This window comes from Macaca mulatta, chromosome 18 (assembly GCF_049350105.2).
Source record: "Macaca mulatta isolate MMU2019108-1 chromosome 18, T2T-MMU8v2.0, whole genome shotgun sequence".
NCBI lineage: Eukaryota > Metazoa > Chordata > Mammalia > Primates > Cercopithecidae > Macaca > Macaca mulatta.
In genome coordinates, this window is record NC_133423.1 from 68,775,180 (window position 1) to 68,801,196 (window position 26,017).

A 26,017-nucleotide genomic window follows, 5' to 3' on the forward strand; every position below is an offset into this window, starting at 1 on the left:
TTTTTTTTGAGACAGGGTCTCACTTTGTTCCCTAGGCTTGGAGTGCAATGGCACAAACATGGCTCACTGTAACTTCAACTTCCCAGGCTCAAGTGATCCTCCTGCCTCAGTGCCCCCAAGTAGCTGGGACCATAAGCACATGCCACCTTGCCCAGCTAATTAAAACAATTTTTTTTGTAGAAATTTAAAAATACATTAAAAAGAAATTTTTAAAAAATGAGGTTTGGGGGATTTGTATATCTATCATTTGGCTCTTCATTGACAAAAAGGTGGAAACCTACAAAGAGATGGAGATGGAAACTTATATTAAATGTGTATATTTTAAATCTAATGTATTTTATTTTATTTATTTTGAGACAGAGTCTCACTCTGTTGCCCAGGCTGGAATGCAGTGACACAATCTTGGCTCACTGTAACCTCCACCTCCTGGGTTCAAGAGATTCTTCTGCCTCAGCCTCCCGAGTATCTTGGATTACAGGTATGTGGCACTACACCTGGCTAATTTTTGTATTTTTATTTGTTTTTTGATTTTTTGTTTTTTGAGGAGGAGTTTTGCTCTTTGGTCCAGGCTGGAGTGAAGTGGTGCGATCTCAGCTCACTGCAACCTGTGCCTCTGGGTTCAAGCGATTCTCCTGCCTCAGCCTTCAGAGTAGCTGGGATTATAGGTGGCCACCACCATGCCTGGCTAATTTTTTGTATTTTTAGTAGAGATGGGGTTTTGCCCTGTTGGCCAGGCTGGTCTCGAACTCCTGACATCAGATGATCCACCTGCCTCGGCCTCCCAAAGTGCTAGGATTACAGGCATGAGCCGCCGTGCCCAGCCTAATTTTTGTGTTTTTAGCAGAGATGGGATTTCACCATGTTAGCCGGGCTGGTCTCCATCTCCTGGATTCACCTACCTCGGCCTCCAAAGTGCTGGGATTACAGGCATGAGCCACTACGCCCACCCTAATTTCTTTTAAAATAAGTGTGAAAGATAATGTTTTTAATGCTTTTAATTTGTTCTCTCTCAGGATGGAGCCACTGCCCTCTTCCTAGCTGCCCAAGGTGGTTACTTGGATGTTATTCGATTACTGCTGGCTTCAGGAGCAAAAGTCAACCAGCCAAGGCAGGTAATGTCCACTGTTGACATTTGCCCAAGCACATGGAACATGGGGAAGGGAGGGCTGGGTGTCCCCTGGCAGCACATACCTGAGATAACCAGTAAGCTCAAGCCATCCTTTAAACCTTTCTGTTTCTGTGATGAAAAGTTAACCTTTGAGTAGGGTATCTCCTGTTATATGCTCTGAGCTGACCTGAAAGCCTATGAAACCAAGCTGACATCACAGTTCAGTACTTTCAAAACTTAAGTGTTTGATGTCTGAGGTCAAGTACACACTCTGCCACCTCCTATGCAAACGAATTATGGCTGCACTGATCTAATGAGTGCAGGCTGGCCTGGGACTAGGTAAACAGATGTGGGTCGGGTAGCCTGGCCCCTGCTGATAATGCTGCCTTACTACCTGCCCACCAGTTCTTCCACCAAGCCAAAGAGGAGCCCATGGCATTGGAATCATTAGGAGGTTCTGCACCTTCATCTCTCACAATTATTATACTGTTGAGACTTCATTTACCAACAGCAAGCTAACATCTAGCAAGTCAATTAACTGACATTAAAAGAACATAAGTGTAGGCTGGGAGCTGTGGCTCATGCCTATAATCCCAGCACTCTGGGAGGCTGAGGCAGGAGGATCACTTGAGGCCAGGAGTTTGAAGCCAGCCTGGCCAACATGATGAAACCCTGTCTCTACTAAAAATGCAAAAATTAGCCAGGCGTGGTGGCACATGCCTGTAATCCCAGCTACTTGGGAGGATGAGGCAGGAGAATCACTTGAACCTGGGAGGCAGAGGTTGCAATGAGCTGAGATCACAGCACTGCATTCCAGTCTTGGCAATAGAACAAGACTCTGTCTCAAAAAAAAAGAGTAATAATTTTTAAAAAGAACAGAAATGCAGGATTATACAGGCAGCACTTTATAAACAGTGAAGAACCTTCCAAATGTACAGTATTATAATTAGCTTCTCTTGTGTAGGTACTATTTTTGTCCAGATTAACTTTTTTTTTTTTTTTTTTTTTTGAGACAGAGTCTTGCTCTGTCGTCCAGGATGGAGTGTGGTGGCACGATCTCGAATCCATTGCAACCTTCGCCTCCTGGATTCAAGCGATTCTTGTGCCTCAGCCTCCCAAATAGCTAGGATTATAGCTGCGCACCACCACGCCCAGCTAATTTTTGTATTTTTAGTAGAGATACATTTTGGTAGACAGCCATGTTTCCCAGGCTGGTCTCGAACTCCTGGCCTCAAGTGATCTGTACCCCTTGGGCTCCCAAAGTGCTGGGGTTACCGGTGTGAGCCACCATGCCTGGCCCCAGGTTAATTTATTTTTAACAAAACATTTCAAATTAAGGAAACATTACTAAGAAGGTAGTTTCCTAGGGAAAAGTCAAGCTGATTTTGTACCCAGGCACATCTCCGCTGTAATATGACCTGATAAACAGGAATGCCTCTCTGTGTTCACATAATGAATAGCTATGAGGACCTCAAGGTTGGTCTGAGCTCTTGGACACAGGTTTCTTTGGTCTTTAGAAGCCCAAGCACATAAGGAGCCTGAGAAAAAGAAAGAGCCTTTGGGCAGAGTGGTTTGAGGTTAGAAAGGCGAAGTGGTTTTGAGGTCAGGAATCCCGAGTTCTCGATCCATCTCTGCCAATAATTTGAGCTGTGTGGTTTTGAACAAGTGAAGCAACCTCTCTGGGCCTGACTTTCATCACTGAAAATTAGGAGACTGAGCAGGATGAGCCTGATGATCTCTTCAAATGCCCACGTTTTAAATAACTGTTTTATTCAATATTCAATCAGTATTTCTTGAGTACTTACCATGTGCCAGACAGTGCTATCAATGTAAGGTTATATTTTTAGAGTTGTAAAGTTTTTCTTAGGTGGCCCCAGGAATACTCCTGGAAAAGGAAGCAGTTTCAAAAAAAGTTTTACTTCTGTACCGGCTAGAGTTGACTTTTGAGGATTGGAGTTTAATCTTTTCGTATTGGTCCTTCTTATTGTGTTGTTGTTGATTGATTCTGAATCAGAGGCTTCATTTTACTAAAATTAGTAAGAGGAATTGGTTATTTTTAGATTGTGTAAGTTTGATTTTGGGGCCATAATTGAAGATACCACTGAGAATGTGAGGTTATCAAGATTATCAAGTCCTCTCTATTAGTACATCCTTCCAAAATAATTTCTGGCACTTTGAATTTTATTCTTTATATGCCTAAAGTACTATTTGTAAAAAACCAAGCTGATATAAGAGATTATATTTCAAATGTTGCATGAGCCCTGCCCACTTAAATCTAAAATGAGTCACGCAGTGATGTTGAAGCCAAGAAGTTAAAGAGTAAACCAACATTGCAACAGTAGCCACAACACACCACAGCTGTTTTTTCTTCCTCAAGAGTTAGGATAACCTGGTCAAAGTGGATGACCTAGTCTTTGCGTGCAGGGATCCTCCCTCTGGTCAAGGAGCAAGTGCTACTACACCTTCTAAAGACTGCATCTAATGCAATTGTTTTGAATTATTTTGAGTTCAGCCCTGAAAGAATTGTTATTCAGGAAATGGGTGTCTTATAAAATAAGAATTGCTTTGGGGAAAAAAAGGCAATGGAATTTTTCCTTTTTATAGAGTATATACCCCATTGTGCCCTCAAATTATAGTAATTTGTATTACCTACTGTGAGCTTATAATTAGAGGTTGTTATCTATCCAGGTCAGACTAGCTCAAGTTCCGTCTTCTCTGAAAGTGTAAACTCTGCATATTTATTCTGTTCCAAGAAAACAGTGCCATGCGTATGATAAAAGTGATACCAGTCCTGGCTGACTTTGTCACACGTTATAAGGAGGTTTAAAAAAAAAAAGTCTAAATAAAAGTTTCTATTAAAATGGCCTGCACATGGTAAAATATACTATAGGTAGAGCATTTGGAAACCAATGTTTTATTCTGAAATCTCAGCTGACACATTGAGTCATTATTGGAAAAATCCTTGAATTTACAAAATGAGGACAAGGATACCTGCGTGGTTTAATTTCCTAATACTTTTTACTAAATCTGATTTGTAATTGTTGCACTGCCATTCTGTGAAGCCCTACCATTTTATTATGGTATCCTGTAACAGGATGTTGACAAAGTTACATTGAAATTACTCAGCTGACATTTGATATGAGCTTCAGGGAATCTGAACTGTAGTGGGAATGACTTTTCTTTGTAACTCTATCACTGAGAACTAAATGAAGACCTTTTTAGTACTTTGGGATGAGGAATCATAATCCCAAAGCTAGTCATAGCCAGACAATAGGAAGACTATGTTCTTGATTTGAAACTTGAAAAAATATTTTCCTTCCATATTGTCCTAAGCCAAAAGGTCAAGAGTCACAGAGATCATTGAAATATAGATTTCACTCTAAAAATTCATTTTCATTTCTTTCCATGTATCCTCACCAAGTTGAATTGATATGAGTCAAACCTTTTTAATCACTAGCTGAGGTGGCTATTTCTATTTTTCTGTTAACCAAATGCCTTGACATATATTTTCCCAACTCAACTCACCCACCTTATTAAAATAATACTTCTATAGAATGCAAAGATCTGATCCTGTTAACCCAGAGCTGAGGTTAGTCAGTCATAACTCATCTCTGTCTAGTCTTTTTCATGTGCTGAACAGTATTTCTTTGAAGCCTGGAGGAAAAGCCGTCTGATAAAGTGCCTTCTCCTAACAGAAGCCTTGACTTGTACACAGAGTAGCTGGGGCCAGAAAGTAAATGTTCTCCCAGGTCAGAAGCTTGGAGGGGTGAACCCATCAATGGCAGTGGGAGAAGGAGTGAAAAGATTGGCATAGAATCCTGAGGCTTTGGAAATGGGAGCAGACAGCCATAGGAAGGCCTTGCTGCTTGTCAAGGGCAGGGACTCTGTCTGGTGCCCTTTGCACGTGGTGCACACTCAGAAAAAGTGTGTTGACTGCCAGAAGGTCCCCATGGCTGGTGCAGAGCACCAAGAAGGTCTGGAAGCCTGCAGCATTTAGTGATCAGTGCCCTGAGAGTTAGAAGAAGGCTCCAGATATAGGGCCCAGACTCAGAAGCAGGACATCAGCCCCAGGAAGACTGTAAGAGGCAGCTAGGGAGCAGACCCAGATTTTTTGGATGGAGAGCAGCTTGGAAATTATGGGGATATGGATATCTTAAAATGAAACACAGTTCCCATTTTGCTTATTAACCGTGTGACCTTAGCAAGTTGCCTACTCTCCCTGAATTTATTCAATATTCAGTATTTTTAGGACTACTGCAAGAATTAAATAAAATAATCCCTGCAAAACTCTTAATGCAGTGTCTGATACACACCCAGTGCAATGTTAGGTATTGCTGTTATTATCATTTCTATGCCAACCAGGCCTCATTGGAACAGAAAAGCCATCAGAAATCAAGGCTGCACTTTCTCTAGTGAGCCATGTGTTCTCTGTCATCTCAAAGTCCCTTCATATGTCTTTCTCTCCCCACTCCTTTCTTTTTTTTACCAGTTTCGTCTGCTTACTTGTATGTGGTCCCCAGGTTTATGGATCAGACTGCCAAACTCTGGGGATAGCCATGTCATTGTCACAGCTCATCTTTGTGCACCAGGCCACAGTGACTGGCTGGCCTGCCTGTCCTCAATCCCATCACCCTTGACTGGGGAGGATAGAGTCGGACCATGGGCAATGCAGCATCTGGTAACATCTCTTACAGACCCACTTGCTGGGCCAGGCACACGATGCAAGGGATAATCATAAGAAATAGGCTCCAGGTCAGGGTAGGGTGGGTAAGAAAATTATCTCAATATTGAACTCCCTCTGCCACGGGCAAGATTCCTCACAGCTCTTGGACTCCCAGCTTAGAATAGAATTGGTCCCCAAGACTTTCTGACTGGCCTCACCCTCTAGGTAGAAGTAACCCAAGTGTGAAGACTGGAAATCGGGGGAGCAAAGAGCTCGTGCCGCTTCAGATACTCACTCCCACAGAAGAGGATGGTTTTAGTTCTTTTTCCCAAATACTCTCAGGAGCCTAAATAAGACCATACAAGGTTAGTCTCTAATACAGGTTGTGTCATATACTCCATCTCCTGCTGTGATCTGGCTGTAACAATGATCTCAAATCAAATGAGGGAATAACACAGTTGGAGGAAACTACAAAACTCACTCTATTTATCCATTCATCGGTACTCGAATCCTTTCTATGATAGTCAGCTACTGTTGAACACCTCTAGGCCTGGGGGACTCACTCCTATGTGCTCAGTTTCTCTGGTCTTAGCCAACCCTCATTAAACTTTTATACATTGACCCCAAGTCTCCATGTAGCTTTTACCCATCTGTCTTCTTTCTATCACTTGGTCTGAAAAATTGGTCTAAATCCTTTTCTACTTGATGTACACACAAATGGTAAAAGATAGCTATCATAACCTATGAATCTCATCCTTCTTCAAGGTAAACGTTCTATTACTTTTTTTTTTTTTAGATGGAGTCTAGCTTTGTCGCCCAGGCTGGAGTGCAGAGGCATGATCTTGGCTCACTGCAACCTCCGCCTCCCAGGCTCAAGCGATTCTCCTGCCTCAGAATCCTGAGTTGCTGGAACTACAGGCGTGCGCCACCACACCGGCTAACTTCTATATTTTTAGTAGAGACGGGGTTTTGCCATGTTGGCCAGGCTAGTCTCAAACTCCAGGCCTCAAGCGATTCACCCACCTCAGCCTCCCAAAGTGCTGGGATTACAGGTGTGAACCACTATGCCTGACGATTACCTTTTTAAAAAAAAGTGCTCTAGAGGTTATAACTTCACAATGATTTATTTGATTTAATATCAAAGTATTAAAAATATCAAAGTATATGGAAGTATTCACAAACCTATTTGAATATTTTTAAATGTTTTTTCACATTTTGATACATTCCAAAGCCCTACAAAAAGGAGCTAAATTGACTTACTTTTCATCATTTTCAAAATTATTTTTATATCTTTAATTTAAAAAACATAAAAAATCATTGTTCTTTTTTTATGGAGATGGGGGCCTCACTGTGTTGCTGAGGCTGGTCTCGAACTCCTGGGCTCAAGCCATCCTCCCGCCTTGGCCCCACAAAGTGCTGGGATTACAGGTGTGAGCCACTGCACCCCATCATTTTCATGATGAAAATGAAGGCTCTAACCATTATACCAGAAGGAAAAAATAAGAGAAAACAGAAATTAAGGTATACAAAAGAGGAAAACCTCTCCTAATTCATAAACTAAATAATCAGCTGATAAATAATCTGATTTGACAATAATGCTCTAACTCACATGCAACTCCCTGGGTTCCAAAATCAGATTTGGAGATGTAATTACCAGTAATGAAATACACAGGCGGCCCCCAAATCTCATTTTACCAGTAATTCCTACCTGCTCACAGTCAGTTATCTCACAGGGTCTATGGAAGAATCAAATTAAAAAGCATATGGAAGTATTTTGTGAACAAAAGTACAAATTAAGGGGCTTATTGTTTCTCATGATAAATACTACTCAGATGCAGTTAACATTTCCTGAGCATCTGTGAGCCAGTGCTCGTGCTCACCACCTTTCTATATGTTTTCTCACTTATCTCTGTGAAGCTAATAATGTTTCATTAGAGGACACTCAGACTGAGAGTGATTTGCCTAAGGTCTTATAGCCAGGAAGAACTGATGGCTTTTTCCACCTCCCATGCTATTCCAATTAAGATGACATATTTGATGAGTGTTATCATTGATGTTCTAAATTGATCATCATAATTTTTTGGCCAGGCACAGTGGCTCATGCCTGTAATCCCAGCACTGTGGGAGACCAAGGCGGGTGGATCATTTGAGGTCAGGAGTTTGAGACCAGCCTGGCCAACATGGTGAAACCCCATATCTACTTAAAATACAAAAATTAGCTGGGTGTGGTAGTGCATGCCTGTAGTCTCAGCCTCTCGGGAGGCTGAGGCAGGAGGATCTCTTGAACCTGGGTGGCAGAGGTTGCAGTGATCTGAGATGGCACCACTGCACTCCAGCCTGGGCAACAGAGCAAGACTGCATGATAGATAGATAGATAGATAGATAGATAGATAGATAGATAGATAGATAGATAGATACATAATTTTTCACAATATAGCACCTCTTAGCACTTTCCCATATGTTAGTTTCAGTTGTTAATACAAGTTTACTAATAATGACCAAGCCATTGAAAAGCACAGCGAATAGACAGCTGGCTGCCATTTTTTGCTGGCTGCCTCTACCTGCCCGCCCTCTGGTGGAGAGAGTGACAAAGAACAAAACAGACCCAGAGCAGGCACGGAGGGAGAAGCACATTATTATTAGCACTGGCTTGGACCCACAATCCCCTCCTGCCTCCCAGGGTCCCACCCACCCCGCTCTGGCTATAGCAGCTGGATTTCCCACCCTGCGTGAAGGAGCCATGCCTGTCCAAGCCACCGTGACTGTAGCTGCTTTTCCTTCTTCCTCAAACGACCCTTCCCCTCTCTCCCACCTAGCAAAATCCTGGTCCTTCTTCAAGACCCAGCTCAGATAGCACTCTATCCAGGACACTGAGCCCACATTCCCCACGCAGCAGCCCTCCCTCCTGTTTCATTGTGTGCATTTCCATCCATACTTTATGATGGCACTGCAGTCATATGGAAACCTCCATGTCTCTTCTCCAGGACTTATTTTTAGCACTCTGCTTGAGACTTAGAAGACTGGGCTCATACCTCTAATCTCAGCACTTTGGTGGAAAGATCTCTGGAGGCCAAGAGTTCAAGAACAATCTATGCAACAAAGCAAGGTCCCATCTCTACAAAAAGGGAAAAAGAAAAAAAAAACATAGCTGGGCATGGTGGTGCACACCTGTAGGTGCACCTAGCCTACTAGGAAGGCTGAGACAGGAGGATCATTTGAGCCCAGGATGTTGAGACTACGGTGAGCCTTGATCATATCACTGTACTCCAGTCTAGGTAACGGAGTCCTGTCTCGAATAATAATTATCGTTATTGGTTTCTTGAATGATTAATTAAATCTTGAATTAGGAAAATCAAATAAAGAATATAGAAGTGCTTTTAAACTAAAGTACAAATTAAAGTACAGATAGCTCATGATAATATTTAGGTTCAAGAATATTTCCACCAAGAGGACCCTGGAACAATTATGAAGTAGGTCAAAGTGTCTTCCGCTTCCCTCTGTCCTTTGTTTCAGCACCTCTTCCACTGTCTCTCCCAAGACAGGTCCCAACATCCTGTGACTGCTCTTCAGCACCCCCAGATCCTCCTGGGCTCCCAAGTCACCAGCTTCCCCCACCCAGCTCAGATGTCTTCATCCTCGCTCCTTTCCTGGTTCAGCAATGGGCAACAATCTTGTACCTACTTCTGCTAGTAGGCTAAGGTTGAAATTACACATTGCAGCAGAAAATGTAACTTTATGTTCTATAACTGAATCATTTTGCTCATCAGCCCCCCTTCCCCTGATGGGTAATTCAGTCTTATCTGGCTAAAACAGTCTCTTGGGGCACATTACCATAATTACATCAGAGGTTACCTTTAGCCAATTCTGGATCCTGCTACCTCCTGCCCTTCTCTCTGAAGGGACCTAAGAGTCAGACTGTCATCCTGGCATTGAGATGGGCGTGGGGAGACTCATGCGTGGCCCTTGCACTGGTCCGCAAGCATCCTGCACTGGTACACCCCAGGGATGCAGCTGGTCTCGCCATTGTCTGCTGGCCTGGCCATTGCCTCTACTCAGGAAGTCAGGGCGCTATGGCCTTATCTTCCCAACCCCAGGCTTACTCCAGCCCACTGTTTCTCTGTCGCTTCTGATTTCCCACAGACAGACAGGACCCTGGATGCCTAGGTGCTAGATGGATGTGGGCCATGGGGACTAGGGGACCATTGACTCTGAAACTCCCATGGCCATTTCTCTCCTATCTCCCGGGCTCCAGCAGAGAGCAGAACTTCTCTAAAGGGCTTGTCACTTTCCCGGTTTCTCACAAGAAGAGAAAATCCTTTCCCATCTGGAATTCCCCATAACTGACCTGGTGTTTCTACCACCCCTAGGTTACCTCTCCCCCACAACACACCCAACATTCAACGCAGAGGGGGAGGAAAACGTGGACATTCTCATCTGACCTCTGCCTTCCCCCTCCCTCTCTAGCTCCTTCACACATTAGAAGGCTTTCCCAGTTTCCATCCCGTCTGGTGGGAACCACCATACTGTCAAGTCCTTCTCCATCCCTTGCATGTTTTACTTTTTTCTCCTCTGGAGCAATATATCTCCACCTCATGGCCTAGTGTGCACAGAGAAAGCAATATTGGGGAAATACTCCCAGATATACGCGGAGGAAATGTTCCCCAAAATGCTGTTCTGCCGTAACTAGTTTATGTGCGTCACTTCCTAGAAGACACAACAACACATTCCACATAAAATTAAGCCCCCTAAGAAATGAGGTGGCTGTGCAGGGTTCTGGACACCAGACTAGAAGAGTGGGAGAAATGACTTGAGTTCTCTGACCTGCAGACGCCACCTCAAAGGAAACTGCCTGCTTTTCTATAGGAATGAAGGGTGTGTATTGTGTGAACATTAAGGTGTGACCCACTGGGAAAGCAAAGAAATGGACAGTCTGCGGGGAATAGACCGGCTTCTCTCTGGGTTTGTGGAATTTGGTTCTGCTGTGGTGTATGTATACAGCTCAGCTGCTCCCCCAAGCCTTCAAAGCAAGGTTCCCATGCATCCTTCCATGAAGTCTGTACCACACTTTTTGGTAAAAGATCCAGCCACAAAATGGATGATTTTATAAGCCAAAATTTCAATACTGGCAATTATTCAAGTAGCCCAGGCTCAGCCATGTGCCGTCTGCGTCCGTGGTCTACACACACCCCCTCCTTTCTTAGTGCCTCCTGGGCGGTGTGGATCAGCTGGAGAGTGTGATCTGCGGTCAGGGAGTGCCTTTTCGCTTTCAGACCCCTGGAGTTAAAGACATTCTGTGAGCGGGTGGGGCCGGGCGCCCCGCTCACGGCGGCCGCCGCCTCCTCTTCCCGCAGGACGGGACAGCGCCCCTGTGGATCGCGTCCCAGATGGGCCACAGCGAGGTGGTGCGGGTGATGCTGCTGCGCGGAGCCGAGCGCGACGCTGCGCGGAACGTGAGTGCCCGGGTCGCGCGGCCACAGAGCGAAGCCTCCCAGCGCGCCTGTGCGGAGAAAACGGGTCTTGACTGAGTCTGCAGCCCACTCAGACTCAGGGCTTCCTCCCAACCTCCACCTGCTCTTGAGCAGGAAAACAAAGTCAAGGTCCGATTCGGTGCTGCTCGGTCTCTCTCCTGCTCCACCCGAGATGACCTTGGGACGCACTAGAGAGGGTGGAATCTTAGCCTCAGGCCTGAGGGTGGTAGAGACCGGGCCTCCCGGCTGTCCTGGGGGCTGGGGTAGGGGGATCCCCTGGCTGGTGCTGCGCCTCCTGCAGGCCCTGCCTCTCGCCTCTGCTCCCTGGGGCTGCAGATCCCCCTGCACCCCGTCCCCTGTAGGGCCGCAGTCTCCACTGGCCTCTGCTGGTGTCACCTAATACTGCCTTTGTGTGCCCCACAGCAGGCCCTTTTCCCCACAAGGAAGGCTTGAAGAGAGCCTGACCACCTATGCTGTTTGCTTTTTGTGTTTTGCTGTAGCCTTTGTATAACCCTTGCTTACATAACCCACCTTCTCCTCTCCAAGTCTAAGCTCCAAAAAAGGGAAATCACCAGATGCTTTCGCCACTATTTCACTGCCCTCTCTCCCACTCTTCTTCTTCCCACAATCTCTGAAGCCAGAAAAGAACCCCTGCGTCCCCCAATTCCATCTTCCTTCTTTCTGATTACAGATGGACCCTAATGGCAGGCCGAAGTAGTTTCTTGGCTACAGGAGAATTGTGAGCTAAATCCTCCAAACACAGCGATTGATACGTGAAAACGGGACAAACACGAATTTGGAAACTGTGTTCTTGAGCCAGAAAATAATAACAGAAGCTAAATATTAATTTTTGAATTTGGCTTTTCATTCTTTTTTAGCAGATTTTATTTTTTTCTGAGACAGAGTCTCACTCTGTCACCCGGGCTGGAGTGCAGTGGCACTATCTCACCTCACTGTAACTTCCACCTCTGGGTCCAAGCGATTCTCCTGCCTCAGCCTCTTGAGTAGCTGGGATTACAGGCACGGGCCACCACACCCGGCTATTGTGTTTTTGGTAGAGATGGGGTTTCAAGTGACCCTCCTGCCTTGGCCTTCCAAAGTGCTAGAATTACAGACGTGAGCCACTGCACCTGGCCTTTTAGCAGATTTTAATCTATCCCCCATGCCCCTAACCCCCACTGCCCACACACAGGCGGATACCTAGAGCAGACTAGGGCAAGGTTGTATAAATTTTTTTAGAAACAGTAAATACAGCTCAACAGTGATCTAAATTATTAAAGACAGTTAACCATTTCTGCTAAGTTATGAACAGCAGAGAATGCCTCTTTGATGCATCCATGGCCTAAAAATATGCTCTTGAAATTCCCCTTGTCCCTGCCCAGTGTTCTCAGGAACTATAGGAGTATGAATTCCCAAACGGCAGAGTTCTAACATAATCTAAGTCACTGTTTATCTGATACTCTTTCATGCAGAATTAACTGCTTAATATTCTCTAAAATGCTCCTAGATTAAGAGACATTGCTGATCTGTGCTTAATTTACACATTTCATTCATTTCTGGCAACGGTACTTTCCAGTTCCCAACTGACAGCGCTCAAGCAACACAGACATGTGTTAATAATCAACTTTTATTTTCCTCTTTGTGTTAAGGATGGCACAACGGCATTATTGAAAGCAGCCAACAAAGGGTATAATGATGTCATAGAAGAGTTGCTTAAATTCTCACCCACTCTTGGTATTTTGAAGGTAAGACCTAAAGAGAAATTTTACTAATCTGTAAGAGAGAGGTTGGAAAGTAAGTCCTCACTTGGGGACTGTGTTGAACTTGGGTGCCTGGTTAGTTGGATTCTTTTTTTTTTTTTTTTTTTTTTTTGAGACGGAGTCTCGCTTTGTCACCCAGGCTGGAGTGCAGTGGCCGGATCTCAGCTCACTGCAAGCTCCGCCTCCCGGGTTTAGCCATTCTCCTGTCTCAGCCTCCCGAGTAGCTGGGACTACAGGCGCCCACCACTTCGCCCGACTAGTTTTTTGTATTTTTTAGTAGAGACGGGGTTTCACCGTGTTAGCCAGGATGGTCTCGATCTCCTGACCTCGTGATCCGCCCGTCTCGGCCTCCCAAAGTGCTGGCTTGAGCCACCGCGCCCAGCCTAGTTGGATTCTTGAAAGAACAACCTGCAGCTTCTTGATGCTAGAGATCCCAGGGGCACTGGTAGAAGTGGGGAGGTGGTAGAAAGTGTGGACCATAGTCTGTTACTACCTTGTTTTCCAGAAAAAAAAAAATCGACAGTAGTAATGAAATAGCTAAATTGGAAAGTATACCATATTGACACCATTTGGAGGATTCGTGAAATCAAGGAAGAAGAACAGACACTTATGTTCGTTCTCTTCATTTTCGTGAGCGAAGAACCACTCTGTTTTGTTCCCTTAAGTGAAATAAAATAAGCCTCAAACACCTGGAAGCCTCAGAAAATATGTCAGTTTGGAGACCTGGGTCCCCCAAAAAACAGAGCCAACCTCTTTTTTTTTAAAGTTTTGATCTTTTTGTTTTGTTTTGTTTTGCTTTTTGAGATGGAGTCTCCCTTTGTAGCCCAGGCTGGAGTGCAATGGTGCAATCTCGGCTCACTGAAACCTCTGCCTCCCAGGTTCAAGTGCTTCTCCTGCTGCAGCCTCCCAAGTAGCTGGGATTGCAGGCGTGCCACCATGACGCCCGGCTTTCTGTATTTTTAGTAGAGATGGAGTTTCACCATATTGACCAGGCTGGTCTCGAACTCCTGACCTCAAGTGATCCACTTGCCTCAGCCTCCCAAAGTGCTGGGATTACTGGCGTGAGCCATCCCACCTGGCCTAAATTTTGATCGTTTTTGATTAAAATATTTATAACCTATAGCATATATAAGGAGTCAGCAAATTTTTTCTATAAAGGCTTAATAAATATTAGTATTTCTATTTACTAATATAATATTAATTATATTATTGGTTATATTAATTTTATTATTATTATATTATGTTATTTATTATGTTAATAGTAATGCTTACTAATATTTTAGCAAATATTACTAAATAGTAAATGGTAATAAATATTACTAATTACTAATATATTTACTACAGTAAAGCTATATTAATATATAAATATTACTATAGCAAATATATACTATAGAATGTATTTACTATACACTATATATAGTATATATAGTATAAATTTAAATTTTTTCAGAGATAGGGTTTCATTCTGTTGCCCAAGCTTGAGTACAATGATGCAATCATAGCTCACAGTAATCTTGAATTCCTGCCTCCAGTAATCCTCCTGCCTCAGCTGGGACAACAGCCACACACCACTGCACCCATCTAATTTTTAAATTTGTTGTAGAGATAGGGTCTCACTATATTGTCCAGGTTGGTCTCAAACTCCTGGTCTTAAGCAATCCTCCTGCCTCGGCCAGGAGTCATATTAGTATATGGCATATATTTATTATATATAGTATATACTATACAATATATACTATATACTGTAAATACATACTATATAATATAGAGTATATACTATATAATATAAATATATACTATATATACTATAGAGTAAATATTTATGTCTAATAATATTTACTGAAATATTAGTAAATATTACTGTCACCAGATAGCAAATATTTTAGGCTTTGTGGGCCATACAAATCTCTCCCAACTGCCCCAGCCCTGCTGTGGTAATCCAAAAGTAACCATAGAAAATACAACAAAAAGGGCCAGTGCAGTGGCTCATACCTGTAATCCCAGCACTTTGGAAGGCTGAGGCGGGTGGATCACTTGAATCCAAGAGTTCCAAACCAGCCTTGGCAACATAGCTAGACTCCATCTCCACACAAAAAAAAGTTTTTAAAATTAACTGGTCATGATGGCATGCACCTGTAGTCGCAGCTACTTGGGAGGCTGAGGTGGGAGGATGGCTTGAGCCTGGGAAACGAAGCTGTGATTGAGCCACTGCACTCCAGCCTAGGCGACAGAGGAGACCCTGTCTCAAAAAAAAACTTAATTCCTGTGAAACTTTATTTTTGAACATTGTATTTATGGAATTTCATGTTTTCACATATTATGAAATATTTTTTCTTCTTTTAATCTTTTTAAAATCATTTAAAAATGTAAAAACAGGCTAGGCGCAGTGATTTATCCCTATAATCCAGCACTTTAGGAGGCTGAGGCAGGAGGACTGCTTGAGGCCAGGAGTTAGAGACCAGCCTGGACAATATAGTGAGACCCTAGCTCTACAACACGTTTAAAAATTAGATGGATGCAGTGGTGTGTGGCTGTAGTCCCAGCTGAGGCAGGAGGATTGCTTGAGCCCAGGAGTTCAAGGTTACTGTGAGCTATGATTGTATCATTGCACTTCTGCCAGGGCAACAGAGTGAAACCCTGCCTCTGCAAAAATTTGTAAAAGTAGAAACAGTTCTTAGCTTGCAGGATTTGATTTGCAGGCTGTGGTTTGCTGACCCCTGAGATATAATGCTCCTGTTTTATTAAATACAGGACACCAAATCTTTTCTAAATTGACACAGTGGCTTAGATTTGGGGCTATCCTCTCAGGGTCTATCAATGTATATAAAACCTACTTGCCCTTGAATGACCCCAGACGCTTTTTGGATATTTTGTGTCTGCTCTTTATATTTTTAGATTCCACTCTTGCTGACAGTTAATACAGAACTGCTGTTGTCAGTGTGTTGGCCTCTCTCCCCTGTGCTAATGAGCTCATAAGCTACTTCATCTGCTATGAGCTTTTTTTTTTTTTTTTGGATACAGGGTCTCACTATATTGCCCAGGCTGGTCTTGACCTTTGAACTCGTGGGCTCAAGTGATTCTCTCATCATCCTTCCTCAGCCTCCTAAAGTGCTGGGATTACAGGTGTGAATCACTGCACCTGGCCTGCCATGAGTTTTAGAAGCCAGAAAGCGGCGCGTGTTAAAATTGTTTGTCAAGTAAGAATAAACCATCTATGAAAATGAATTCTATGAACAAAAGGAACAAGCTTTAGAAACCTTGGAGTTTGCAAAATCTAGTCTTGTTTCAAACAGCTCTTTTTTGGCTTTTAAAAAACTCCTGGTCTGGTGTGGTGGCTCACACCTATAATCCTAGCTCTTTGGGAGGCTGAAGCGGGTGAATCACCTGGGGTCAAGAGTTCAAGACTAGCTGGCCAATGTGGTGAAACCTTGTCTCTACTAAAAATACAAAAATAAGCCAGGTGTGGTGGTGTGCACCTGTAATCCCAGCTACTCAGGAGTTTGAGGCAGGAGAATTGCTTGAACCCGGGAGGCGGAGGTTGCAGTGAGCTGAGATCGTGCCACTGTACTCCAGCCCAGGTGGCAAGAGTGAAACTCCATCTCTAGAAAAAAAAAAAAGCAGAAGCCAGAAAGCTGCACTTGTTAAAATTGTTTGTAAAGGCCGGGCGCGGTGGCTCACGCTTGTAACCCCAGCACTTTGGGAGGCCAAGGCGGGTAGATCACCTGAGGTCAGGAGTTCAAGACCAACCTGGCCAACATGGTGAAACCCTGTCTCTACAAAAATACAAAAATCAGCTGGGCGCAGTAGCTCGCGCCTGTAATCCCAGCACTTTAGGAGGCAGAGGCAGGTGGATCACAAGGTCAGGATATCGAGACCATCCTGGCTAACACAGTGAAACCCCGTCTCTACTAAAAATACAAAAACTTAGCCAGGTGTGGTGGCGGGCACCTGTAGTCCCAGTTACTTGGGTGGCTGAGGCAGGAGAATGCCATGAACCTGGGAGGCGGAGCTTGCAGTGAGTTGCCATCACGCCACTGCACTCCAGCCTGGGTAACAAAGCGAGACTCCATCTCAAAAAAAAAAAAAAAAAACCTTGTAAAGTAAGAATAAACCATCTATGAAAGTCAATTCTATGAATAAAAGGAACAAGCTTTAGAAAGCTTGAACTTTGCAAAATCTAGTCTTGTTTCAAATAGCTCTTCTTTGGCTTTTTAAAAACTCCTGGTCAGGCATGGTGGCTTACACTTGTAATCCCAGCACTTTGGGAGGCTGAGGCAGGCAAAACACCTGAGCTCAGGAGTCGGCGACCAGCCCAGGCAACATGGCGAAACCCTGTCTCTACAAAAAATACAAAAATTAGCAGGGCGGCTGTTACACACCTGTAGTCCCAGCTACTCAGGAGGCTGAGGCACGAGAATCGTTTGAGCCCTGGAGACGGAGGTTGCAAGAAGCTGAGATTGCACCATTGCACTCCAGCCTGGGAGACAGAGTGAGACCCTGTCTCCAAAAAAAAAAAAAAATTCTGACCCATGTTGCACACAGGTGAGGTTGATAGATTGGCTAAGATTTAGACAAGTACATTGTTACAAGAGTAGTGAATTATCATACATATTTAAAAGCAACCATAGAAAAATGCTACTTTGCTGGAATTTTTCTCTGGGTATGATATTTTACTTTTTTACAAAATCAGAGTGGTTTCTATTATGAGTAATTAATTAGGAAACTAAGTTTGCATTTAGGTACTATTTATAGACATATGTACCCTCTAGAACCATGTCTTATGGCTGCCCACTGTTATTAGTTTTGTTATAGTCTCCTCCCCTCCTCTCCCTGGTCCAGCTACATGCTGCATTTAGCTGGTTTCTTATTTTGATAAATATTTGCAATAAATGTCAGAAAACATTAACAGCTCATCTGTGAGGCCCTTCTGTGCTCAAAAATGCTCCAACTCAAAGCTCTGGGGCATTGCCTCACCCCACATACTCTTCCTCTTAAGCCCTGTAGCTCCACAATCACAGTCCTGCCCACCTGAGTGCTCAGAGTATCTGCAGCTGGGCTGACAGGTCAGCCCATTGGCTAAACAGCTGTTCATCTAGCCTTGCTGGAAGAGGCTCAGCAAAACTACAAAGACTGTATGTGTTGTCCTTGAAGAACAAAAATGTTGGGCACGATGTTGTTGTTTCTTCTGCAACAAGTTCCAAAGTGTATAAAACAGAGTGACCATGAAGTCATGTGCCCCCTCAGCCCGATTCCTTATTTCACTTGGAAGAGAACATTAGCAATATTTGTACTGACCATCAGTTGTGTATCCAAGGACACTATACTAGGGGCTGATGTGACTTTGAAAAGTACAAGGCAAGATAAGGAAGCTTGAGGGTATGAGGTTACAGTCTTATCACCCAGATGGTTTATGATGAAAGACATGCTGAATGCCAATGGTTGTGAGCTCACTCCTGACACACACTGTCATTTTCTCTTAGAACGGGACATCAGCGCTCCATGCAGCAGTGCTCAGCGGGAACATTAAAACAGTTGCGCTGCTCCTAGAAGCAGGGGCAGACCCATCCCTGAGAAACAAGGTACCCACTTAAGCAATCTTTTAACACCATTGGACCCCTTGAAGTGTCCTCCTAGGCCAGGAAGGATAAACATCTCCCTGGCTCCAGTCACCATCTTCATTCTTTGCATAGTAAGGGCATTCAAGGTTGCTATTAGTAGGTGATTAGTGAGCAGTACAGTTGGACCCAGGAAATTCTACTATTAATAAAAACCCTGACTCATATCAATGGTTTTCTTTCTTTCTTTTTTTTTTTTTTTTAAACAAACCCTTGTGTTGAGGGCTGACTTTCTTTTTTTTTTTTTTTTTTTTTTTGAGACGGAGTCTTGCTCTGTCGCCCAGGCTGGGGTGCAGTGGCCGGATCTCAGCTCACTGCAAGCTCCACCTCCCGGGTTTACGCCATTCTCCTGCCTCAGCCTCCTGAGTAGCTGGGACTACAGGCGCCCGCCACCTCGCCCGGCTAGTTTTTTGTATTTTTTAGTAGAGATGGGGTTTCACCGTGTTAGCCAGGATGGTCTCGATCTCCTGACCTCGTGATCCACCCGTCTCGGCCTCCCAAAGTGCTGGGATTACAGGCTTGAGCCACCGCGCCCGGCCGAGGGCTGACTTTCAATAGATCGCAGCGAGGGAGCTCTCTGCTGTGTCCGAAACCCTGACCCAGAAGCAGGTCATCTCCAAATGGTTTAGCGCCAGGCTCCCCATGGACATGCGTTGTGTGATGGGTGAGGGGCTAGCAATGGTTTTCTTTATTTTTGAGACGGACTCTTGCTCTGTCACCCAGACTGGAGTACAGTGGCGTGATCTCGCCTCACTGCAACCTCCACCTCCCAGGTTCAAGCAATTCTCCTGCCTCAGCCTCCTGAGTAGCTGGGATTACAGGTGCATGCCACCACGCCCGGCTAATTTTTGTATTTTAGTAGAGATGGGGTTTCACCATGTTGGCCAGGCTGGTCTTGAACCCCTGACCTCAAGTGATCCACCCACCTCCACCTCCCAAAGTGCTGGATTACACACAAGGCACTGCGCCCGGCCAGTGGTTTTCAGTTAACAGTGGTGCACCCTCCTGGTGGAGGTGAAGAAGAAAGGTAGAGCGGTTACTATAGGAGTAAGTATTGTTCTATCATCCAAGATGTGCCCTAAAACTGCCAAAATTCTGGTAGTTTATCACCATTCCCATAAGTTCGATGTTCATATCTTGAGAATTGCTTGTGCTATATTTGGTTGCTTTTGTATTGTTAACAGGAGTACATGCCACTGATACAAAACAAACCCACTTTTTTCTAGCCCTAAATTGTTCATTTACAATTAGGCCAAACTTTGAAGTGGGAGGGTACACAATAAGAATTTTTTTAAATGATTGTCATTTTGCTTCCTCCTCTTCAACATCTGCTTAAGCTGGCACATGTATAGATTGCAGCAGAGGAGAGTAGCCTAGGAAAGGTCTTGAGAGAATGCATAGGCCAGGCGCAGAGGCTCACTTCTGTAAACCCAGCACTTTGGCAGGCTGAGGCAGGTGGATCGCTTGAGCCCAGGAGTTCAAGACCATCCTGGGCAATATGGCGAAACCCTGTCTCCACAAAAAATACAAAAATTAGCCAGGTGTGACAGTGTGTGCCTGTAGTCCCAGCTATTGGAGAGGCTGAGGTGGGAGGATTACCTGAACCTAGCCAAGGAGGTCAAGGCTGCAGTGAGCCATGGTCACACCACTGCACTCCACCCTGACTGACAGAGTGGAGAGAAAATGCACTAAACTACAAACTTTATTTATTTATTTATTTATTTATTTATTATTTAAATGTAAATTTTTTTTCTTTTTATAGAGATGTGTTTTTACTATGTTGCCCAGGCTGGTCTTGAACTCCTGGATTCAAGCAATCCTCCCACCTTGGCCTACCAAAGTGCTAGTATTATAGGCATGAACCACAACACCTGGCCTAAACTACAAACTGTTGTTTGTTTGTTTGTTTGTTGTTGTTTTGTTTTGAGTCTCGCTCTGTTGCCAGGCTGGAATGCAGTGGCAACCTCCACCTCCAAGGTTCAAGCAATTCTCCTGCCTCAGCCTCCCGAGTAGCTGGGACTACAGGTGTGCACCATCACACCCAGCTAATTTTTTTGTATTTTTAGTAGAGACAGGGTTTTGCCATGTTGACCAGGATGGTCTCCATCTCTTGACCTTGTGATCTGCCTGCCTCGGCCTCCCAAAGTGCTGGGATTACAGGCGTGAGCCATAATTACAAACTTTTGAAGGAGGAAGTGGTATTGGTGTTTACGAATAGAGGAGGATGTAAAAGCAACCTTCACTTTATACTTTATACTTAACATACCCTGAATTTTTCTAAGCATATATTACTGTGTGAAAATTTTTTTATAATAAAAACAAAAACATATAACGTTTCATGACATTTTGAAAAGAAACCTTAAAAAGTGCCAGTTAAACAACATGCCAAGGATCACTTTTTTCCATTTGACTCAGCGTGTAGAAGTATTATTTCCCCATTCCCATTGAATTGCTTGTCTATAGCATTTCTGCTTATCTCTCCTTAGATACTTGGATTTGTTTTCCATTAGCTGGCCTGGTTGTGTGATAAGCCAGTTGAAATCACAATTGCCTTTCTTTAGATCTTATCTTTAGACCTTGTGCACAGACTTCCTAAAGAGACCAGTCTTTGTTGGTGAGCTATCCAGTACTGAATTAAGGCAAGGAGGAAACATTAGACCCGTTACATAGAAACTGAAAAATGCAATTCCTTGTGTGTCTCCTAGAATAATGGAATAACTACCAACAATAATGATTATGAGTAATTTCAAGGGGGCAAAATGCTGGACTTTGGACCCTCCTGAATCCAAGCAAGTGTAACCGCCCAATGGGTTCACCTTGCCTCCTGCCTAGACAGAACTGATTTATCAAGACAGGGATCTTGCAATGGAGAAAGAGTAATTCACGCAGAGCCAGCTGTGCGGGAGACAGGAGTTTTATTATTACTCAAATTGGTATCTCCGAGCATTCAGGGATCAGAGTTTTTTTTTTTTTTTTTTTTTTTTTTTTGAGACGGAGTCTCGCTGTGTCGCCCAGGCTGGAGTGCAGTGGCCAGATCTCAGCTCACTGCAAGCTCTGCCTCCCGGGTTTTTACGCCATTCTCCTGCCTCAGCCTCCCGAGTAGCCGGGACTACAGGCGCCCGCCACCTCGCCCGGCTAGTTTTTTGTATTTTTTAGTAGAGACGGGGTTTCACCGTGTTAGCCAGGATGGTCTCGAACTCCTGACCTCGTGATCCGCCCGTCTCGGCCTCCCAAAGTGCTGGGATTACAGGCTTGAGCCACCGCGCCTGGCCAGGGATCAGAGTTTTTAAAGATAATTTGGCGGGTAGGGGCTTGGGAAGTAGGGAGTGCTGATTGGTCAGACTGGAAATGGAATCATAAGGGGTCAAAGTTAGGTTTTCTTAATGTTTTCTGTTTCTAGGTGCGATGGCAGAACTGATTGGGCCAGATTACTGGTCTGGGTGGTGTCAGCTGATCCATCAGGTGCAAGGTCTGCAAAATATCTCAAGCACTGACCTTAGGTCTCACCATAGTGACGTCACCCCTGGGAGCAAATCGGGGAGGTTCAGACTCTTGGAGCCAGAAGTTGCATGACCCCTAAATTGTAATTTTTTTTTTTTTTTTTGAGACGGAGTTTCTCTCTTGTTGCCCAAGCTGGAGTGCAATGGCGCGATCTCAGCTCACTGCAACCTCCGCCTCCTGGGTTCAAGGGACTCTCCTGCCTCAGCCTTCCAAGTAGCTGGGATTACAGGTGCACGCCACTACACCAGACTAATTTTTTGTATTTTTAGTAGAAATGGGGTTTCACCAACTTTCACTTTGGGAAACGTTTCCCAAAAGTGATTACAGGCATGAGCCACTGCGCCTGGCCCTGAATTGTAATTTCTAATCTTGTAGCTAGTTTGTTAGTCCTACAAAGGCAGACTGGTCCCCAGGCACGAAGGGGGTCTTTTCGGGAAAGGGCTGTTATCAATTTTGTTTCAGAGTCAAACCACAAGCTGAATTCCTTCCCAGAGTGAGTCTGACCTATGCCTGGGAATGAACAAGCACAGCTTAAAGGTTAGAAGCAAGATGGAGTTGGTTAGGTCTGATTTCACTGTCATAATTTCCTCAGTTATAATTCTGCAAAGGCAGTTTCACAGGGAGGAAATATTAGTACCTGTGTATAGAAACTGAAAAATGCAATTCCTTGTGCATCTCCTAGAATAATGGAATAATCACCAGCAATAATGGTTATAAGTATTTTCCAGTGGACAAAATGCTAGACTTTGGACCCTCCCTTAAAAATGACTTGAAAACATGTGGGGGCACTCCTGTTGGAGCCTCACACTGCAGAAGCCCTTAGACACCTGGGAGGAGCTGCGAGGGAAGCCCCCAGCTTCCTACCAGCCACTCCATAGAAGCCAGTCTTGTTAATAGCAGCTCCACAGGCAAGGGTGTTGGGATTCCTGCAGAAGGAGCATTCTTGGCTCTCATTCATTCATTCAACAAACACTAGATACCATGCACTGTGCTATGTGCTGGAAATGCAATAGTGAAAAAGATTCACAGTTGCTGCTTTCATGAAGCTCAGAGTTTAGTGGGAGAATAAAGACAACTAAACAAAGCAATTGCAATACGGAGTGACAAGAGCTGTAAGCAGGGAAGGAAAGAATGGTTTGGAGGCTTCCGGGAGAAAGTGGCTTCTCAGCTAGTACAGAACACTCTTCTGCTCCAGGCATTCCAAGACTTCTGCTCTGGGCCTTCGAGACAGATGCCTGAGGAGAAGGCCAACGGGTCGCCCCAATAGCTGCTCCTCACGTTATAGCCATTCTTCACGCTATTGCCATTCCTCATGCTATAGCCATTCCTCACACTATAACCATACCCCTGGGTGCAGGGGTCTTATGTTCCCAACCCCTTGACTGAGCACATCTTCCTCCAGGAGCAGTGGGGAGATTTAGTGGTTTGATACTGTAGTATCATGAATATGGGCCTATGGTCCTGCTCCATAATAAACGAGATAGCCTTTAGGGGCTAGCCTGGGGCACTCGCCATCACATCAATCTGTACAGTCTCAGCAACCTGAGAATCTAGTGGGGACTAACTGGGAGAGAAGAGGAATTAAACTAGGATTTTAGAACGACATGGAAGACAGAATGGTGATGTGAATGACCAAAACTTGACAACACGATTTGAAAGCATAAAGCTTTTTTTAATGGCAGAGGATATGGACATTCATGGAGATAGTCACACAAGGCAACACGCTGGCAGGCTGGTAGACAGAGGTAGAGCTTCTTAAGTTCCCTTCTCCTTGACTGCAGAGGTTCCTCTAACTACCCACCAGTCTGCTCACCATGGACCAGCCACTGATGTAGACAGCTCAATTATTCCTGAGTGTTTGCTCTGAGACTGGATGAAGCTTAGGTCTGTTTACCAGGAGCATTTCTCTGCAGGCCCGGGTGTTAGGCCTGTACAATGTCTGTTCCTGCAGGAACTAAGCTAACAGAACTTTACCCCATAGAGAAGCCTCTGGTGTGTACTAGCATAGCATAATAATTTCCTCTGTGATTGAATCCAGCATTGGCGTCAAGGGTCCCATGTGGTGGGAAGGGGTGCAGCCACAGGACAGCTGCACAGCAGACTATTTGTGGCAAACTTACATTTCCTAACAAGTGAGGTCCCAGCCAGCAGATGGGGGTGAGGGAGCAGGATCCAGCTAGAAGATGGGGACTGCAGAAGCTTTACCTAGGATCAAGTTTCCAGATAAAGCAACTGGGGTTCCAGGCTTGGCTGCAGGAGAAAAAAATATGGTGAGACAGGTAACATCTATAACCAAGCCTCCCTCCCTCATTCTGCATGCCACTTTCCCTTTAGTGGCCTCCCCTGAAATTCCCAGAACATCCTTCTTACTTTTTAGAGACAGAGTCTCACTCTGTCACCTAGGCTGGAGTGCAGTGGTGCCATCAAAGCTAACTGTAACCTCGAACTCCTGTGCTTAAGTGATACTCCTGCCTCAGCCTCGCAAGTAACTGAACTATAGGCGTGAGCCACTATGCCCAGCCACGAGAACATCCTTCTGATTCCTCTATACAAACAGTTCTCAAAGTGGGATCCTTGGACCCCTGAAGATCTTCATGACCCATACAGGAGGTCTAAGGAGTCAAAACAAGGTTGGGTGTAGTGGCTCATGCCTGTAATCCCAGCACTTTGGGAGGCAGAGGTGCGAGGATCACTTGAGCCTGAAAGAAAAATCTATTTACAATTTTAAAAAAGAATTCAAAACCATATTCTTGATAATAAAAAGATGTTAGTTTAGGTGGTTTGTGCCTGTAATCCCAGCAATTTGGGAGGTTGAGGCAGCAGGATCGCTTGAAGCCAAAAATTCAAGACCACCATGGGCAATATAGCAAGACCTCATCTCTTTAAGAAATTAAAAAAACAAAAACATAGCTGGGCATGGTGGTGTGTGCCTGTAGTCCTAACTACTAGGGTGGCAGAGGTGGAAAGATCGCTTGAGCCCAGCCAGGAGTTCAAGGCTGCAGTGAGCTACATGATTGTGCCACTGCACTCCAGCCTTAGAGAGAGAAAACCTGTCTCCTAGAAAAACAAACAAGATGTTACCTGCCTTTTTCACTGTGCTGACATTTGCTCTAATGCTACAGAAGCAAAAGCAATGGTGGGTGAAGCTATTGGGGCCTTAGTACACATCAAAGAAGGAACACTAAACTGTACTGGCAAAATATTTTACAAGCCGTTATAAATTATTTTATAAATTTTGTAAATTATTTTACAAAAATACCAGTTGTACTTAAGAATGTCTCTGATAAAGCAGTAAAAAAAAAAATGTCAATTTTATTAAATTTTGACTCTTCCTATACATCTTTTTAAAATTCTGTGTGATTGGCTGGGTGTCGTGGCTCACACCTGTAATCTCAGCACTTTGGGAGACCAAGGCAGGCAGACCACGTGAGGTCAGCAGTTCGAGACCAGCCTGGCCAACATGGTGAAACCCTGTCTCTACTAAAAATACAAAAATTAGCCGGGCGTGGTCGCGCATGCCTGTAATTCCAGCTACTCAGGAGGGTGAGGCAGGAGAATTGCTTGATCCCGGGAGGTAGATGTTGCAGTGAGCCGAGATCGCACTGCTGCACTCCAGCCTGAGCAATGGAGGGAGACTCTGTCTCAAAAAATAATAACAATAATAATAATAATAATAAAATTATGTGTGATGGTGGGGCAAAGTGGCCAGCACCTATAATCTCAGCACTTCAGGAGACCTAGGTGGGAAGATTGCTTGAGACCAGGAGTTCAAGACCAGCCTGGGTAACATAGCAAGACCCCATCTCTACTGAAAAAAAAAAAAAAAAAAAGCCAGGGATAGTGGCACACACCTATAGTCCCAGCTTGAGCCGAAGGAGTTTGAGGCTATTGTGAGCTATGAT

At 44.4% G+C, this 26,017-nt stretch overlaps 1 protein-coding gene across 5 annotated transcripts in view; it reads left to right on the forward strand.

Moving 5' to 3' along the window:
• The window catches only part of ANKRD29 (ankyrin repeat domain 29), a 77,974-nt gene that overhangs the window by 33,226 nt on the left and 18,731 nt on the right, over positions 1-26,017 (forward strand). For 3 of the 5 annotated variants that reach the window (XM_028837883.2, XM_015121676.3, XM_077975007.1), the window contains 4 exons: positions 1,014-1,112; positions 11,123-11,221; positions 12,889-12,984; positions 18,480-18,578. In XM_028837883.2, coding sequence (XP_028693716.1) covers positions 1,014-1,112; positions 11,123-11,221; positions 12,889-12,984; positions 18,480-18,578 — 393 coding nt within the window. The remainder of the gene's footprint in view (positions 1-1,013; positions 1,113-11,122; positions 11,222-12,888; positions 12,985-18,479; positions 18,579-26,017) is intronic. The other 2 variants (XM_015121678.3, XM_015121677.3) reach the window with 2 other exon arrangements.